Source organism: Crocodylus siamensis, chromosome 7 (assembly GCF_052110815.1).
Source record: "Crocodylus siamensis isolate JL-2025a chromosome 7, ASM5211081v1, whole genome shotgun sequence".
NCBI lineage: Eukaryota > Metazoa > Chordata > Crocodylia > Crocodylidae > Crocodylus > Crocodylus siamensis.
In genome coordinates this window covers 35,270,114-35,288,411 of record NC_143401.1, presented here as the reverse complement: position 1 = coordinate 35,288,411, position 18,298 = coordinate 35,270,114, and the positions used below count along the sequence as shown (strand labels likewise).

Below are 18,298 nucleotides of genomic sequence, written 5' to 3'. Positions count from 1 at the left end.
CCAACCCCTCCTCCTCCCCCTTCCACTCTTCTTTTGCAGGGCATGCGGGCTACTTTTGGCCCAAGCTGTCTGCTCCAGCCAAGCAGGCCGATGTGCTCTAGTTTTCCCTGACTTGCTTATCAGTTCAATGTACACAGGTTAGATTAACTTGTGAAGACTGAATCGATTCAGCCTTGGGCTTTCTAACTGTTGTACTTAGCCAACCTGTACAACTTCATTTACTATGCCTTTGGGTTTTTGCAAAACGCAAACCAGATATCTGAAAGAGGTCAGCTTCATTTTCTATGTATACTGCCTTGTGCACTGAATGAAACAGGGGCCCTATGGAAAAAACTAGAATGGATCATATAATTTAGGTCTCTACTATCTTACTGCATATGCACAAATGGTAAAAAGTAACTTGGCATGGATAAAATTAAATCTGGCATTTCTTAAATTTTTGCTTTATCTGTGCTTTTGGATGCAACTTTCTGATCACTTCACAAAAATAAACCAAAACCACAGCAGTTCCTTCAACTACGAATATAAATGGGTCATGAGTGTGTTCCACAGCACACGATTCAACCACTTAAGCCAATGAAATAACTGATCAAATTCCCTCTGCCAGTGAATTTCTTACCTACTTGTTGACAAGAGAGGAATGGTAGAGGTGGTTGAAATTCTTCACATGGAACAGTTCCATGCATTTATTTTTTTTGACAAAAGCAGCCTAAGCAATGTATTTCAAAAAGATGATAAATATTTCATATCAGCTTATAAATCTAAATCTTATGTTACCTCCTGGTATCATATAATACATATCATAAAAATGACAGCTTTAGAGAGTTATTAGTCTAAAGAACCAACTAACTAACTCCTCAGGCTTTCTCTTTGGTCTGCTTCTAATCTGGGGGTGCACCCTCCAGAAGGGATAAAAGCCCATGTGCCCAGCACATGGACGACCTCAACAAGGGATGATGCAGATGGGCTATGAAGAGCTGGTGGAGCTGACTAGTGGGGCAGAGCAGTTGCCCCAGAAACACCCTGAAGACACCTCTGCTGAGTGGGAAGCAGGAAACAGCTGTTCCCAGCCCCGCCATGGAGAGAGCCATGGCATAAGTGCACGTATTGGTGCACAGAGACTCTGGAGAGCTGAAGGAACCCCAAGGCTGCATGAGGCAGTGTGGGTCTCCATCCCTATAAGAGGCAGGCGCCCCTCACTGCCCAGAGCGGTACATGGGGCCTGAGAGGGCTGCCAGGCCAGGTAGCTGCACGAGGCAGCTTGGGCCTTCCTGCAGCAAGCAGCAGCAGGATGGGGCAGTGATCCAAGTGAGGGTGTAAGCCCCACAGCCAACCCACAGAGGGAGAGAGAGAGACAGAAAGTGACAAGCCAAACCGACCAGCACTGCTGGGAGTTACCTGAGAAGGGGACTGCAGTCCCAAGGAGGGGAGGAGATAAGGATTTCCACAGGAGAAGAGGGGCCTTCCCCTCTTGGTGATTGAAGGGAAACCCCACAATGAAGAGGGGACAACCCCTTTGTGGCAGAGAGATTTAAGGGGCTGGCTCCATGGTAACTGAGCCACGCTAGTCATGTGGCTTAGAGGAAGAAGATAGTATTTCTTTATGGTAACCTGCTCTTTTCCCCTGGTTTAATTCCTTCTTTGGGGCACAATTGCTGTATCATTGTTGTTGTCCTTGTTCCTTATATTGTTGGGACCTTCGCTCAAAACTTGCATACTTAATATTGTATTATGAGATGATTATGAGCTGCCTTATTTAGCCTTCTAGTGCTCCAGTTGGTTAAGGCCCTGCTAGAGCAACCCTTACTCAATATTTGCTTTCATTGTATTTGTTATCTTTATGTTTTGAATTTTTATGTGTTGAGTCCTATTGAAACTTATATATGTTTAGACAGTGATTTATCCCTGCAGGGTCTTGTCTGCTGACCTACTGTTTAACCTGTGTTTTACTGTTGATTGCCCCTTGCCTGCCTGCTGCCTGAAGAGCCTGCTGGGGGTAGGAGCTGTACACTAAGTGGAAAACCAAAGAGGGCCAAGGCCTATGCTGATATAGTACCTTTATCTGCCATATCCAGCTGAGATTGCCTGGACTTACATTTAACAAGTTATTGTTGAACAAGAGTTTTGTGAACATATATTTGTAAATAGTATATCTATCTAGCTATCTAGCTATCTAGGTAGATGTACATGTTTTATAAATTTATTGACACTGCACTGTAAAATTAAATCTGTAAATAGTTAAACATACTTGAGTGTCCCTGGTCTCTGCTCTGCTCTGCTCTGCTCTGCTCTGTAGGGGAGGGAGGCAAGCTGGCCTGAAGCTAGGCAGTCACGCTCTCACAGCACACTCACACTCACTACCTTTGCTTCAATTGAAGAGGGTGTTGCAGAAATGGCTGCGGTTTGTTTCTCGGGAGGCGAAGAACTCTCAGTCTCAGACACACTCTATTAGCAACACAAAAGGTATATTTGCAAATAGGGTCAGAGAGAAGACAAAAGACCACACTCTGCCCGCGGGGAACACTTCTTAGCAGGCTTTATCCCCTCTCTCCTGAGCACGTGTGCAGAAGCAGGAACTCTTACAACTCATTTCCGGTTCATACAAACATATATGAAATGACGTCACGTCATCCGTCGCATGTGCATTATAATTAACTACTTAAGTATGCGGGGCGGATAGGCTTATATGCATTAGCTAATTGTGCCTGCTCAGAAAGTACTTTAGGTTACCAAAAGTTCAAACCTTCTCTGCCCCAAGGACAGGACCATTAAAAATTGCAATTTACTCTTATCTGCATGAGAACGCTAAGGAGTACATGCTTTACTGTAACAAAGAGATAGTAAATTTGCAAAACAGAGAGAGAGTGATACCTTAATACAAAGAGCCCTTAGTAGCTTCTTCTCCAACCTTCTCCTCCCACCAGGGAGAGCTGGCAGCTGTGCTGTTCTAACAACACTATTGATAATGCATTTTCAATAATATTTCTAACAAGGGTGTACCACTTGCACACCACCCGGGCTACATATATGTATCAAATGTTTATAGCAGTAGGCCAGTAGAATATTCCAAGAATCCATGAAAGCCTTTCAAACCAGTTTTTGCCAGCGTCTTGTTGTGTTTTCAGTAAAGCATTCCAGAAAAATCAGCACATCTCAAAGGCTGCTTCTGCTAAACCTGACAGAGAGAATTGACTCACTGGGTATCAACAGGATTATCTTCACTTGCTTTTCTGATATATGTCTATGCCTAGCACAAAAGGAACTTTGTCACTTTTAGCACCAATTTAGCACTGGAAAAAAGCATTACCCAAGACCAGGCAGCCTTTCAGCATGCACAGCCTGAAGACTTTTGTGTTTAATTAGAAATTCTGGAACATGTGTGTTTTAAAGACACTTTTGCCTCATCCCTTCCTCTCAATCTCTGTTCCTATTCAGTCTACCTGACTCCCGTCTCCTGTAATCCACTGCTCTCCATCCCTGCTTCTAGCTACTCTTGCTCCTCTCTCTGGTCCCTGAACTTTTACAGGACAGATAGTGCCTTGCTTCCTAGTTTTGGGGCTGGACATGACACTTAGAGCAGCCATTACTGGGAATGCCCAAGACAAATACTTTTTGTTTGCTTTTAATCTGTTCATGTGTAATGTGGCAGGACATAGACCACTGGTTCTCAGCCTTCTTAGACTCAAGGCATCTCTTGCTACGTTCAAGGGACTGCTTGATAACTTTTGTCAATTTAGCAACACCACTAGTTCTAAAACCAGTTTAATTATTTGAGGTCCCATCTCCTTGCAGAGGAGACAGGCAGTGGTGGCAAGGGAGCAGGTAGGCAGGAAGAGCCTGAAATTACCCTTATCAGCTTATCTCTATACAACTTGCATATCTCCTTACCTTTCCTAGAGAACCCTTCAAAGGATCTTGTGATACCCAAGGTGCTCAGGCACCCTGGTTGAAAAGACTGACATAGACAGAATTTGAAATTGGGGAGTCAAACATATGGCTACCTACAAACTCATCAGGGGAGATCAACAGCAAATAGGTAGAGCCCTTTTCTCCCCAGCACCACCTGGGGTGACAAGAAACAATGGTAATAAGCTGATGGAGAATAGGTTTAGGTTAGAGATCAGAAGGCAATGTTTTACACTTAGGGTGGCCAAAATCTGGAACCAACTTCCCAGGGAAGTGGTCCTTGCCCCTACCTTGGGCAAATTCAAGAGAAGGTTGGACGATCACCTGTCTGGGGTCTTGTGAACCCAGCATTCGTTCCTGCCTGTGGCAGGGGGTCGGGCGTGATGATCTGTTCAGGTCCCTCCTGACCCTAGCTACTATGAAACTATGAAACTACTATAAATAGATAACAGTCACTTGGTAGTCTGGTTGTCAAGACAATGTACCTTCAAGCGGTCTTCTCCAGCCCAGTATGAAATAATGGGATTTTGACCACTTTTCTCAGGTGACCATCCTTTATTCTTGTAGATCTCAAGATCTGGAAATGTTTCCTACTGCTCAGTCTACATTTTTTTAGTGCTTAGCTTCCACCCATCATGCTGAGTTCTAAATAATTCCCCTCCTTTCTCAGTATTAGCATCATCTACACCACTAACATTGGTGTCAAATGACACCAGAATGAGTGTACATCTGTGTGTGCTTGAGTATTTTGGGTGATGTAGCTATGTTAAGCAAGTTAAGCTTGTACATGAGTTCCTGTTACAAAACCCTGCTTTCAGTTCTGAGGATGTATTGCCTCAGAAGTGCTCTCTCAGAGTAGTAGACTGGCATGGTAATTACAAGACATTTGAGAGTTTTACCTGATTGATTTACAGTTTGTTTTGGCTAGATTTTCTTTAGTCATTAAGGAATTCAGCATATTTCCATTGCTCCCCATTAAAATTTAAAAGAAGAATATATCCAATTCATATGGCATATTCTTTGACAGATGCTTTCATATAGAAATGGAAACTTAAGGAATGTTCTTATGTTATGTGTTTAATGATATGGATGATTCTTTCTCATGTACATATAAAAAGGTTTTGCATAATAAATTAAATAAGTCTGTGAGATCATAAAATGTTACTTATCCTTTTTTTTTTAAATAAGGAATTATACTTGTGAAGAACAGAAAGAAAGTAAAATAGAACGACATTCAGGGTCCATTTAATCTAAGTTCTAAATTTGTATTGTGATTTTAAATATAACAGGCGACATGTCAGAAACTGTTATATATTGTTCATATGAGAGGCGACTATGCACCTTGTATACTTGTAGAACAATTTTTTTAGAGTAGTAAACATATCCTCAACACATGGTAGTAGAATATACAGAGTTTTTGGTTTGTTTGTTGGTTTTTTTAAAATAATACTGATGGGAGGTTGTCCCAGGGGCACAGGACCAGGAGAGAGGGAAGCTGCAGGCAAGCCCCAGTCCAAAGTAAAAAAGAAAAGAAAACCCCAAGGTACCTGTTGCAGGAGCCAGGAGGAACAAGGAAATGTGTGGTGGGAAACCGCCCACGCAGTTCATTAACCGTGCCTATATCCAGCTGGGACTGGGTGATGTCAGGAAGAGACACCACCTGGCAGAGATAAAGAGCGGCCCCAAAGGTACTGGAGGGATGCCGAGGACGAGAGGACTGATGGGGAAACACTGGGCAGAAGGCATCCAGCTGCTGCAGTCAGCAGTGGTGGCAGCGGCAGCAGTGGCAGCAGCAGCAGCAGCAGCAGCGGGAGCTGCAAAAGATCCCCAAACTGGGGAAGACTGGTGGGGATTTAAGATGTTGGCAGAGAGGCCAGCAAAGGTGGCAGCAGTAGCAGGAGCAGAGGGGAACTCTGAGCTGGAGAAGCCCGACGGGGGATGAAGGAGCTGGTGGAGAGACCCGCAGCGACCCCTGGGAGAGCCGGTGTGGGAGCCCTAATTACAGGCAGCAGGGTCGCAGCCCTGATTAGGGGAGAGAGAGAGAGAGAGACCCCGGCTGGGGTGAAACTATGGGTCCCAACCCAGAGGGTGCCCTAGTCTAAGGGCATTGGGAGGGCTAAGGGTGTATGGAGCTCTATGGGCACGCTGTTTCCTTTGGCATTCTCCCTTCTGTTGTTCTTTTCTGTTATGCCTCACTAGTAGTCATGGTGGTGGCTTTGTTCATTTTGCTTCACGTCAAGTGTTTCAGGGAAAAGGGATTTAGGATCAAGGTATTGACAGTGGTCCTCTTTAGGGCTTGTTTATCTCAGACCCCTTTGTGAGGGTAGATTAGTGGAGTCTGTAGCACCAGGCAAGGGTGGCTAGGACCCCATAAAAGGGGAGAGAGGAGCCATGCAAGAACACACTGAGAGCTACCGCCAGCAGGCCCTGAAGGCTAAGGGCACCAGAGAAGACAAACCCGAAAGCAAAGGGTCTCCAGACCCTCCCACCAGAGTTTGGTCAGGGCCTAGGGTGGTCTCTGTTGAGAGGCAATACGGAGACCAGGGAGCACACCAGCAGGGGCTAGCCGCGAATAGACTTGGAGGCCCATCTCAAAAAGGGTGGTGCATGGCTGGGATGTAGGGGAGGTTGGAGCCCCATGAATGTCTGCCTAGACGTGTGATGGCCCTGGAGGCACCCTGAAAGGAGACCCCCTCCACTGAAGAACCATTCAAAGCCACGGCAAAAGAGTTAGAGGGTCTCCCTGAAGTCCGCCGAGGTACCCTCTGGGTTCCGCACATGGGCCCCTGGCACGTAAGATCAACTGCTAGGGCGAAGGTGGCACAGGAGTGTATAATACAGCGGAGGTGGGCATAGAGGTGATAACATGAAAACATGTAGTTGAACATGATAGACACAAAGCGTGGTGACTGTTGAACTCTCATTAGATTACTTGTCTTACGACTCCTGGGGGAAGAGGGCCATACCGGCATCCCCTCTAACTAGGTACCTGTGGGTGAAGCCCCACTCACCCTTCCCAGTACTGACTTTCCAAGCATAAGATCAGTTCCTCTGACATGATACTGTTGCATATCCAGGCATGTTGCTATAACAAACCTACAGCACTGAGTGAACCCCAGACTCCTCACCTGGTTCTTCCTCCAGCCTGGCGAGCCACAGCAGAATGTTTACAATGAACCCTCTCAAACTGGACACAGTATTAAAGGCAATCACCCTTTATAACTACTACTTCCCTAATAACTATTAGAAAGGAAAATATCAAAGCTTGATTTCACTGATTTTATTTTCTTCATATAGACTAATCATAGAAATTATATATGGACAAATATGGGTGTACTGCATGGCCTCCCCACTTGCAAATAATTGAGACAGTGGGTGCATCTACACAACACACTTACTGAGCAGTAGCCTAATAACACTGTGCAGTAGCATGCTGGTCAAAAACCATGCTAATATGCTACTGCACAGTGTTATTAGGTTACTGTTCAAAAAATGACACAAAAAACTACATGCCAGCACTACTGTGTGGTAGCACGAGTTATTGCACATTTAGTTAGTACTTCAGTAAGAAAATACTAAATTAAATGCACAGTAACTACTGCACATTAATGAATGTATAGACAGGCCCATTTAGAGCTTAAAATTCACAAATTGTGAGGCGATAATAATTACATTTCTTGTCATTCCAGCCCCCATCAGTGTACATCTCTACACATTTTTCTGCTCCTTTACCATTGGGCTCATGTGGATGCCATTTTGTATAATTCAGGGGTGTCTCATCCATATAACTGAATTCACCTGGGATTGGACTTTCTTTTATGCCCAGGTAAGCATATCTGTTAAATTGTTTCACAATACTTAGAATAGCATTGTTCTCCTCTTCATTCATGGGAGCTGCAACAGAGCCACCGGCTCGTTCACACACATCTAATACGGCTGCAAAATCAACTTCTTTTCCATTGGTAGCAAACATTTTTTCTCCCACTCTTGTAATTTTCCCTTCCAAGGCAAGGACTACAAATTAAAGAGAAACATTTAGTTAGTTGTTTCTGTCTTCTTTACACTATAACTATTTGGAAAGGTACAGGAAAAAACTGTGAGGAGATGGATGAAAGAAAAAGGTGAAATAGGGTAAATAAAGAGGAAGGAGATGGGGAAAAAGAGAAGAGGGCAGAAGAAAGGAGAGGGAATGGAGGTGGTGGTATTCTCACAATTTTAGCAAGTCAGGTTTTCAGCACTTCTTTGCTTAATATCATTTATTACCAACCTAGTATCTCTGTTACATGGAATCCCAGCCCTGCTCAGGCCTCAACAAGCAGTTTTTTTTATTTTTTAATTTTTTAACAAAGGAAAAGAAACTTTGACAAAACTTTTGTGATACCTCGCCCCATTTTCCTACCAACTTAAATGATTACATTACACACAGTAGTTGAAGCCTGCTGAGGATCTGATCTAGTGTTATACAAGTGCCTGTGTTTGATGAAATCCCATGGATATTATGTAATACACAACACAGTAAGTATAAATATGTCAGGGACATTGAACATTTTAGACTGATATTTTTAAAAAATAAGGTTTCATAAATTAGAATGATATTTCTTCCAATATCCCTGCTACTCTGGGGAAATCTGGTCCTATGTTATATCCCCACAGATCGCTTCTCCTTTTAGAGAAGAAAATGGGGCACTTGTCTTGGGTGTCCTATTGCTAGAAATGGCCCTGAGCAGCCTCCTGTTGGGGATTCCTGCTTTTCACATAGGGAGTTTTGTTTATGTGTACTGTCCTGAGAGGCTCTCTGATTCAACAGAGTTGGGCTACACACGTTACCATGGGTAAATCTTGATCCTCCTTGTAATTAACCAACTTGAAGAGTTAGGCCCAAGGGAGTTTATTTTCCACACTGATTAGATTTGCAGATTAGACTCAGAGTGGGAGCAGCATCTTAATCTGCTGCTCCTGGTGAAGGAAAACTACTCTGAAAAAGCAACATGTTAAGCAAGAGGAAGAGCACGTCTGTTGATGTGTAACTCTTTAGTTTATTACATCTTCTATGCATGAGTCTATGTTTGAGATGAGTACAGCAGGTTTCTTTGTACTAGCCTTAATCCCTTTCTGTTCTGTTCTATAGAGGCCTGTATATCCCATTTATCAACATACTATCTGATCATTTCTACCCTGTGCCTATGCATTTCCAGTGTAAAAAGTCCAGCACTTTATTCTTGTTCTAAGTACCATCCCTGGTGTTGCCCACTACCCTGAGCTAGCTCTGCACACTAACTCTGGACCTAGAAATCCTGTAGTCATATTGTTTTTCAATCACTGGCTAACTAATTCTGCTGAGGAACAGTGCACATTAGCTTGGGTGCACTGCTGTGCTGAAGTGGATATACTGCTTACAGTCCTGGATCTACTGCTCATAAGTTATATATGCATGCTGCGGTCCTATGGTCATAAATGTCTTGCAAGAGGACACAGAGGGAATATATGGAACAGTAGGTCCCGAACCTAAATCTCTTTTAAGGGCTCATTCCTTATCAACAAGGCTATCTTTCCTCTTCTTGCATTTTATAAAAATTACTCTTTCCTTATTTAAGTGGTGGCAGAAAGAATAATTTGTGTTTTGGAATGGAACATTAAAAATGTTGCTTACTTTGGTATAAGTTGGGTTTTCAAGGTTTATTTTGTACACTATGTTTAAAACAAATTTTGAGGACAAAAATAAAACAAAAATGTTTACCTCCTTCAAGTGCAGCAATGTGATGTCTTAAGGTACTTAAGATACCTTGTAATTCAGTGTCAAGAGAAGCAGGTAGTCCTACAGGTAAAAAAGTAATATTTGTACAGTTAGGCTAAAATGGTCCCCATTGACAGATACAATTCAGTGTATATGACTAATTAACAAACTGTATTGGGTTTGATATATGTTTTTGTTATTTTCTCTAGTGGAAAAATTGGTTCTGTGTATATTACATACATTTTATTAATATTTATATATTTCCCTGTATATTATATAAAGAAAACAAAAATTAAAATATTTTAAAAATCAAAGATTGTTTTTTCTTTATAATGACCCCTGAAACTTTTGAAGAGTAGTTGCTTATTTTGATATTATGCAGTTTGTGACTTAATGGCCACAATGGATTTTTTTTTCTTGCAGTACTTACAGAATGGGAATTCTATTATCTGTTCATACTGCTGCTTCAGTTAAAAGCACCTCTCATAATTTTACAGTGAAAATCTGCTTATTTAATCTCTCTAAAATTGTTATTGGAGGGTTCCATCGAGGGTGTTCCACAGAACCTATGTGACATATGCACAATTTGTAAGTAAAAACTTTTTAAATATTCCCAACACTGCCAGTCTAACATGGGAACTAAGAGACAAACTGTATTCCTTCTCATATAAATAATCATGAGTAATAAAGGTTTTGCAGGTTCCCACTGCAATCACTGGGGTAGCAGAATGGAATTTGGTAAAGGAATGTGTTGCTGCACAGAAGAAGTGGAGTCCTTATTCTCTGAGGTACAGTGGCTCTGCATTTGTAAAAAGGATGACAATTTAGTCAGTGAAGTTAATAAAGGTTGGATTGAGTCCAGTCACTGATCATCTGAAGATAAAAGTGTCACTTTCACAAGGGGCACATTCACACGTTCACCATACCAGATCTATGATCCCATGATTTACTTTAAGCCATGAGATCACAGATCAGGCATGACATGTATACACATGCTAGTGCTTGGAGCTGCACTGGGAACCTGATCTAAGTAAGTTGGCTAGTGCATCTGTGGGGGCAGGGGAGTTGGTAGGTTGGTGGAGGAGGAGTTCTCTATCTGGGGATGGGGGTGGGGTCAGGAGTTAAATAGCCCAATCAGGTTGGGGGGGATGCTGGAGGTAGGAAGAGCATAGCTCTGTGTTTATACTCTGAATGGGTACAGCTCATCGTTAGATCAGGCTCACCACTTCCAGGTCTAACTTAGTTCACCTCCTCAGGCACTTAGATCAACCTAACCCTACTTCGATCCATCTAAGTGTTATGTGTGCACAAACCCATAGTTACTTTCAGGATTGGAACTATGCTTTAATAGATGGAGTTTCTTTTTCCTGAACTACTTGGCATAAATCAGAATTGTTCATTGTTCTGGTTAATGAAAAACTATCTTTATTACCTTGTTGTCCAGGCTCCCCTCTTTCCCCCTTCTCGCCTTGGTCACCCTTGGGCCCTGTTAACCCAGGAAGCCCATCTCTTCCAGGAGGACCCATCATGCCACTAGGTGGGCCCTGAGAACCTGAAAAAGAGAAACACAGGAATAAAAAGACCTGTAAAACTTCCTGGAAATCAACACATTTTTTATGAGAAAATCAGATTAAACATGTTTTCATAGCAATTGATTTGCTATGACATAGACAGCATTACACTTGTAATAACTTCATTACTGCCTCAAGATCTGGTGAAGTCTGGAAGCATAGCATTGGCAGAATGCTCTCTCCCTGGAATGAGCAACCTTCAGAATCTGAATCACTGGAATTTTTGATTGTCTTAAGTACCGAAGCTGGAGAAAGCTTCTTGCCTGTTCTCCTAAGAATATTGCACAGAGTATGTATTAAAATATTACTGATGTTCATAGCCACATGCTTCAGAAGTCTACTAGAAGCTTCTGAAAGACACTTGCTTATACTTCTTTACTGATGAATTAACTCTTAATTAATTACTATTCTTAATAGTATTGTTATTAACATTTATACATTTATTTAAAATGCTTTTGTTGAGAATTTACAAAATATATTACTAGGAAATTGTAACAGAAGAAGGAAAAAGGCTCTATCTATGATTCACTGATCAATAGGATCCTTGACACCCCACCTGAACCCCGCCCAGCACACAGCTCCAGATACTTCCCTATTTTAAGGGAATCCTGGCAGTTGCAGCAGTTTCTACCCAATGGTCACTTTTCAGCTCATTTTCTGCATGCCCCCAAGTAAACATGAACTATAGATCAGCTGAGTAAAGTGTGCTACAAAGGGTCTGAAAGCCATGATTTTCCTGCAAGGAAACTATACTTGAAAGAAAGACGTCTAATTGTCTCTCTTCCTCCTTTAGATCCCCATCCTTCTGTCCAGTTCAACAGCTGCTTTTCTCCTCTCGTTTTCACAGGGTGTGCTGCCTACATTTCCCCAACATTTACTTTCTGCCTTTCTATCTCCTCAGCTATTCACCACTGGAAGTTGCCATACTAGCAAAAACTCTATACAAATAGGAACAGCAGGGTTATTCCACTGTCAGCAAAAAATCACTATGAAATTCCATTGTATATTAAATTAAAAACATATAGCCTTGTTTCACACTACTGGACAAACAGTTGATTAAAAAAATGAGAGAGAGTTAGGGAAGAATTTTATTTCACCCAGTGGACGGACAAAGTACAGCTTGTAACTTGAGTAAATGTAGGAGATAATTGTTTCAGGTACCTGGTGGGCCTGGATCTCCTTTCATACCATCCCTTCCATCTCTTCCAGGTAATCCATTGGTTCCTGGGGTGCCAGGGATTCCAGGAATTCCAGTACAGTGTTCCTCAGCATGACATGCCACTAAGAAAGCAACCACTGCTCCAAGTATCTGGGGCAGCAACATTGTTCAAGACAGCTACAAACAGTAAAATATTTATCATGCAATGGTTGACTGAGAAAAATAGAAGCTTGGGGTTTCCTGTTAGGAATACCTAATAAATATTAACTCTTCACTTCAAATTTTGTTTTAAAAAAAGATTTCAATTCAGGTTTGATTTTTTTACTTACAGTAAGACTGTGAATGTGTGGGCTCATTTACATGTTAATTAATATGCAGTGCCTTGCAAAAGGAAGTACTAAATAAATGGGCGGTAGGCTGTCCTACTGAGCATTAGCACACTCACACACTTTTTCATGATGGCTAATGCACAGTACTTTTACTACTGTGTGCATTAGCCTAATAGTATGGCTTGTGCCATGACACTGTAATGTGCAGCCAGTTAATTTACAGTGCATTAAACATCTCATGTAGACATGCCCTGTATCTAGAAAGACCTGACTGGTTTAATTACATCATCACGAGCAATTAGTCATTTGGTGACAGTGGCCAGATGTGGCTAACTAGCTCTGTAGTAAAGTGTTACCATCTACACGTGTGCCCGTATTAGCATGAACGGCATGTGGCCCTGGCAATTGGATGGGGATGGCGGTGGCGGCAGTATTGGCGGTGCCTTTTTGCAGGGGGTGCACCATTGTTCCTGCATAATAGGACATAGTAAATTAATTAACTCTGCTGTAGGATACTGCTGTCCAAGACAATATTATCTTGCAGCAGAGTAGTTAAGTGTGCCAAAATGCATGTGTAGATGGTGACTGATGCTGGCTGGGGCATGGGGATACTACAGTGTGGGGGCTGCTTAGTGGCTAGCCCTGCATTGTAGCAGCTTCATGCTCATGGCCCAGCCAGCCCCTATGCAGCACATTGAGCCGGGGCAGAATGGTGCTGGAATTTGTTGCTACAGCTAACTGTATGTGTAGTTGCACCCACAGCGTATTACAGGCAATGTGGATAAAAGCAGTTCCCAACATTAACTTCTAAAAAAGGATGAATTCCCATGTTACATACAGCAGAAGCAAGAATAGATGTATTTATGGAGCAGAACAGATTTATGAACCACACCAAATCCAAATGACCCTGAATGGTTGCAAATATTAAAGAAATAGGAAATGTTTTGATTAAAAGCTTCTTATTTTTGGACAAGCACCACAGCCAGTTGACATTTATTTTAAAAAATGAGCAACTTTGAATTTTTCATTAAATATCTTTTTGTTTTAATCATTACTGCTCCTTATTTTTTATAGAGAGCTTTAATAAATGTATTTGAAGCACCAAGTGACCGTGTTCAATTATTATACTGATTAATGCTATGAACACCATAATCAGAAAATAGTATGCTACTAATCCAAAGGAAAGTTTTGTAGCAATGATAAGATACAGCTAGCTTGACATGTATTTACATGTAGTATTGTATAGCTCTGACTTTTTTTTACAAGTAACAGAGTATTTTATACATCATCAAAACCTTACAGACCATTTTCTGACACATGGATCTTGTTTTGAACAAAAAATTCCGTAAGTACAGTAAAGCTTAAGGGCATTGACAGTAAGCTCTGCAGATTTTCTGGGCATCAATAATCTTATCTCCTGTACAATGCCTTTTCTGGTATGTGGCTATTATGAAGTGCCAAAGTATGTTTTAATCTTGGTGCCAATTTAGCATTTTGGCATTATAGTTCACCGTTCTACAACCCTATGTATATTCCAAATAGTTCTGAGAATATAAATCAGTGCTTAAATCTATTAAGCTGGAAATTGCTAAAAGTTAAATCGATGGACTGTAAGGCAATACTCCAGTCCATATACTTTAGTAGCATAATTCAACTAAAACTGTAACAGAGAGGATTAAGTTCCCTAACAACTGTCCCGTTTTAGTCAGGCAAACTTGTCCTTGGTTGGACAACTCATACACAATGTAAATATAACAAGAGGCTTAATTTCTTTTCATAAATCATAACCCATCTCTTCTAAAAAAATCCGGACTTTCTGTAGTTAAGAATCTAATTAGTTAATAGTTATACTTTTTTACAATACATCCTATGTGTTGAATCCTGCTTTCATTGAGGTCAATTATAAAATGTTCAACGTCAGTGGTACAAGACTGATAACTGCTCTGTTTCTTCTTATATCAGCAACTGGAATGCAAATTATATTTTTTATATCAAGACATACATAAAAAACTTAGTTTACTGAACAGTAATGAAAAGTTACTGTGCAATACAGGTGTGTATCTGTATGTGTGCACCAGTGCTCCATGGAAAGTATGGTGACTTATGCCTATTTGGGCATAAATATGTTACCGGCATGATTCAGGTAGCAAATTTGTGTCCAAGTAGTTACCGCGCAGTAAGGCACATGTAGATACCTTACTGCGAATAAACCCTGTGTATGTGGACTGACTTGGGACTAACTTTAGTTTCAAGTCAGTCCACACACAGCTTTACTGTGCTATAACACCTGCATGTATAGATGCCATAAAAACTGCTAATTGCACAGTAAATTTACTACACAGTAAATGTACATGCAGACACACCCACGGTTTCACAAGAAAAATAGGATTGACTTCCAATATTAATGCTTATTATTAGGCAATACATGTCTCTGAGATATGGAAATGTAATTACAATGGATATATATTTCCCTAGATACTACTTGTCCATTTGGATTCATTTGGCTGGGCTGCTACACAGGAAGGTTCCAGGTGAGGCACACACTGGTACACTTAAACCCCACTTTGATTCCTGCTCCATGCAAAGTTTAAAACCAATTGCCTGACAACAGCATTCCTAATCAAGTAGTGCTGAGGGAACCACTTGAGTTCATGGCTCATTATAATCTACCAGATTCCTTCTAAACTCTTCATTCCACAAGTGTTAATGACCCTCTCCTTTTTAATAGTCTTGATGTTCCACAAGAGCTATCCTTTGTTCTTCAATTCTATTGTCTGTTAGTTGTTCCTAGTAATGAAGCTCCTATTTCACAGCCCTGCAAATTGTTCTTAATCATTCCAGTGAAGTTATATTTGTCTTTTGCTTCAATCATAAACTGAATAATACAGCCCTAGGCCTCTCGTATATTAGTAAATCTTTAGTTTTTTCCTTTAAATTTGAAAAAAAATGGGTGTTGTGTCGTTTGTGATGGATGCACCTCACCATTTGAACCCTCCTTTTCAAAAGTCTAGATTCACCCATGGTCCTGCATCTACTGGAGTCCCACTAACTTCCAGCTACTTAATCAAGATGCACCATTGGAGTTCTTATCACTTGCAGGTCAAGATGGATAGAGCAGCTATTCAGCCTGAATTAAGCTCTTCTTTTCCCCTTCTTTCATAAGAACCTGGTAGCCTTTGAGCACTTTCTCAGCTGATGAAATCTCTAATAGGAGTAGACTAGAAAATTAGCATTAAAGGGAAGTATAATACATCATTTGAAAATAATTCAAGGAGAAAATATAAAGGGACTGTTGGCAGCATAGTTTAGAGAAATTCTTTGTTCAAGAAAAGTTCAACTTACCCTTCAGCTCCAAAGTAGAATAAAGAAGAAATCTTCAGAAGGCCCCTTTATATAGTGCTTCTACATTACATGACCTTGTATTGAAGAGGAGACTTAATAAGAAATTTGAATGAGTTTTTCCCCCCTTTCTTTTGTTTACATACTCCACTTGTATGCAAATACTTAGAAAAATGTAACGTGGTGCCAAGTGACATTTCATTTCTCTTCTACAGAAATAAGAAAAAAATGTGAAGGAGGAAAACACCCGTGAACAGGTTAGATAAGCAATATTTAAAAATGAATTCAAAGGATACTCGTTTTTTATAGTACTTCCAATTCAAGCAATTTATATTAAAACTCGAATGCTTATTGTTATGTTTTAAAAATGTTGTATTGTAATATTCTTACTCTCTGGAGTTATAAGAACAATAGTTTTATAAATCTAGCATTAATTTTTCTTAAGAAGAAGGATACTCTTGAGGTTATAGGAAGAAGGGATGTCTAGTAGACACTAGAGCTGTGCAAAACAGCACTGTTTCATTTTGACTTCCATTTCAACGTTTCAGCAGGACAGTGTTTCATTTCAAGTTTCATTTCATTTCAAAACCACTGTTCGGTTTTGTTCTGTTGAAATTGTTTTGCTGTTTTGATGCTGTTTCAACATTTTGCCCATAGGCTATAATGGGGAAGCACAAAACTGCCTATAACTTCGTCATTGCTTGGATTTGGATTAAAACATTAGGGGTGGTATCCCCTTTTGAGGGCATGATGTGTGACAAGTTTCAAGGAGATAGGTGCAGGGACTTCTGGGAAACTGCACCTCAAGATGCTCACAAGCAGAACCCGTGACGTGTGACTGTGTCTATATGTTAAGGCGCAACTGTTTTTCTACCCCTCCCACAGAGATGGGGATTGGAAGGGATCTCAGGAAAGGATCACAGTTACTGACCACCTATACATGTTAATATCAGAGCAGTCCTTCCATTCTCTTCCCCCTCCCTCTTCTTAGTTTTGGTTTCCCTGCAAGCAAATCCAGCTTCAAAACTTGAAACGTTTCAAAACTTTTGAAACGTTTTGACTTGTTTTGTTTTGAGGTTGTTTCAAAGCCTTTCATTTCATTTTCATTTCACTGTTTCACGCTCAAAATGAGTTGAAATAGCATTGAAAAGAAACACCAGGAGAAATTTCGTAAATTTAAGTGCCCTAGTAGACAAAGCACTGAACTGTGACTTGAGTTTCCTAGATCCCACTGGGGTTTTAGATAGAAGACAGATTCCAACCAGCTCAGGTTCTATGAATTCTCAGCAGCAAGCCTCAGGGAAGCACTTAAGTTTCTTAGGAGCCTCCAGGGTGGTGGTGGTGCTGGGGAAGGGGGGGAAGAGGGAGTTGATTTAAACTTTGGATTTAGCTGCTCAAAATAGCAGTTAGATGCCTACTTTACCTCTCTCCACAGTGTCTAGCACTACAAGCCTAGCGCTGTCATCTAGGACATGTCTTCTAAACAGTACTATTACAAAACAATTATAGTACATAATCTTTTCTTTTCCAATATATTACATCATATTACTTAGAAGATATATGAAAGACAAATCTGATTTATATGTAACACAGGTAACATATACATATTTCTTCCACATTCCTCAAACATAATTAAAATTAGTTGAAATCATTAAATAGCAACTGGGACAATCACAAAAATTCAAGAAGTAGATGTTTAAGGTAATCTCACCACACATTACTTGCATCTGAGTAGGTAAACTTCCCATGGGGAAAAATGGATCACAAAGGCATTCAATGAGTAAAAATTTTCTACATTTGTTTTTCATTAACCCAAAACATTATACACATTTTGTTTTGTTTTTTTAACAATTTTATTGAAATATAACAGATTATTCTTGTATCATATAAGTTTTCAAAGGATCCAAGATACTGTGAATTGTGAAATATTTGAATTCAGGCTTATCTAGACTGCAGTTCAACAGCTCTCCCAACCATTCAGTTTCTCCAGTAAAAGATATCACAAAAGCATTTAACATTTCCTGGACCATCACTGCAACACCAACCCTTCAACTGTACTCAAATTATTTTGTTATTAGATTTGGTTTCTTTCATGCAATGGAAGAATATTAGGCTAGTTTGTGATATAGGAAAATGTGAGTTACAGTGAGGGATTGAATGCACATTGCTTTGTAACACTATAATTACATCAAAATCAGCAATGGTGTATTTGAATCTAATTAATTTAAGCCATAAATGAAAGAAACTTTAAAATTTTGCT

General features: G+C 40.5%; 1 protein-coding gene across 1 annotated transcript; it reads right to left on the bottom strand.

Moving 5' to 3' along the window:
• Window positions 1-7,171: 7,171 nt before the first annotated feature.
• Window positions 7,172-12,542, bottom strand: LOC149859677 (pulmonary surfactant-associated protein A-like). The gene is made up of 4 exons (XM_090057296.1): window positions 12,373-12,542; window positions 11,073-11,192; window positions 9,644-9,721; window positions 7,172-7,920 (listed from the first exon to the last, which is right to left on the bottom strand). The coding sequence occupies exons 1-4, from the start codon at window positions 12,533-12,535 to the stop codon at window positions 7,544-7,546; spliced, it is 738 nt and encodes a 245-aa protein (XP_089913422.1). The 5' UTR covers window positions 12,536-12,542; the 3' UTR covers window positions 7,172-7,543.
• Window positions 12,543-18,298: the final 5,756 nt, after the last annotated feature.

Excerpts from the sequence above, each read along its gene's own strand:
- LOC149859677 (XM_090057296.1), bottom strand. The coding sequence starts at position 12,535 with ATGTTGCTGCCCCAGATACTTGGAGCAGTGGTTGCTTTCTTAGTGGCA. Across the intron at positions 11,193-12,372 it reads AGGAGATCCAGGCCCACCAG|GTTCTCAGGGCCCACCTAGT; the intron begins GTACCTGAAACA and ends TCTCTTTTTCAG. Across the intron at positions 9,722-11,072 it reads AGGGGAGCCTGGACAACAAG|GACTACCTGCTTCTCTTGAC; the intron begins GTAATAAAGATA and ends TTTTACCTGTAG.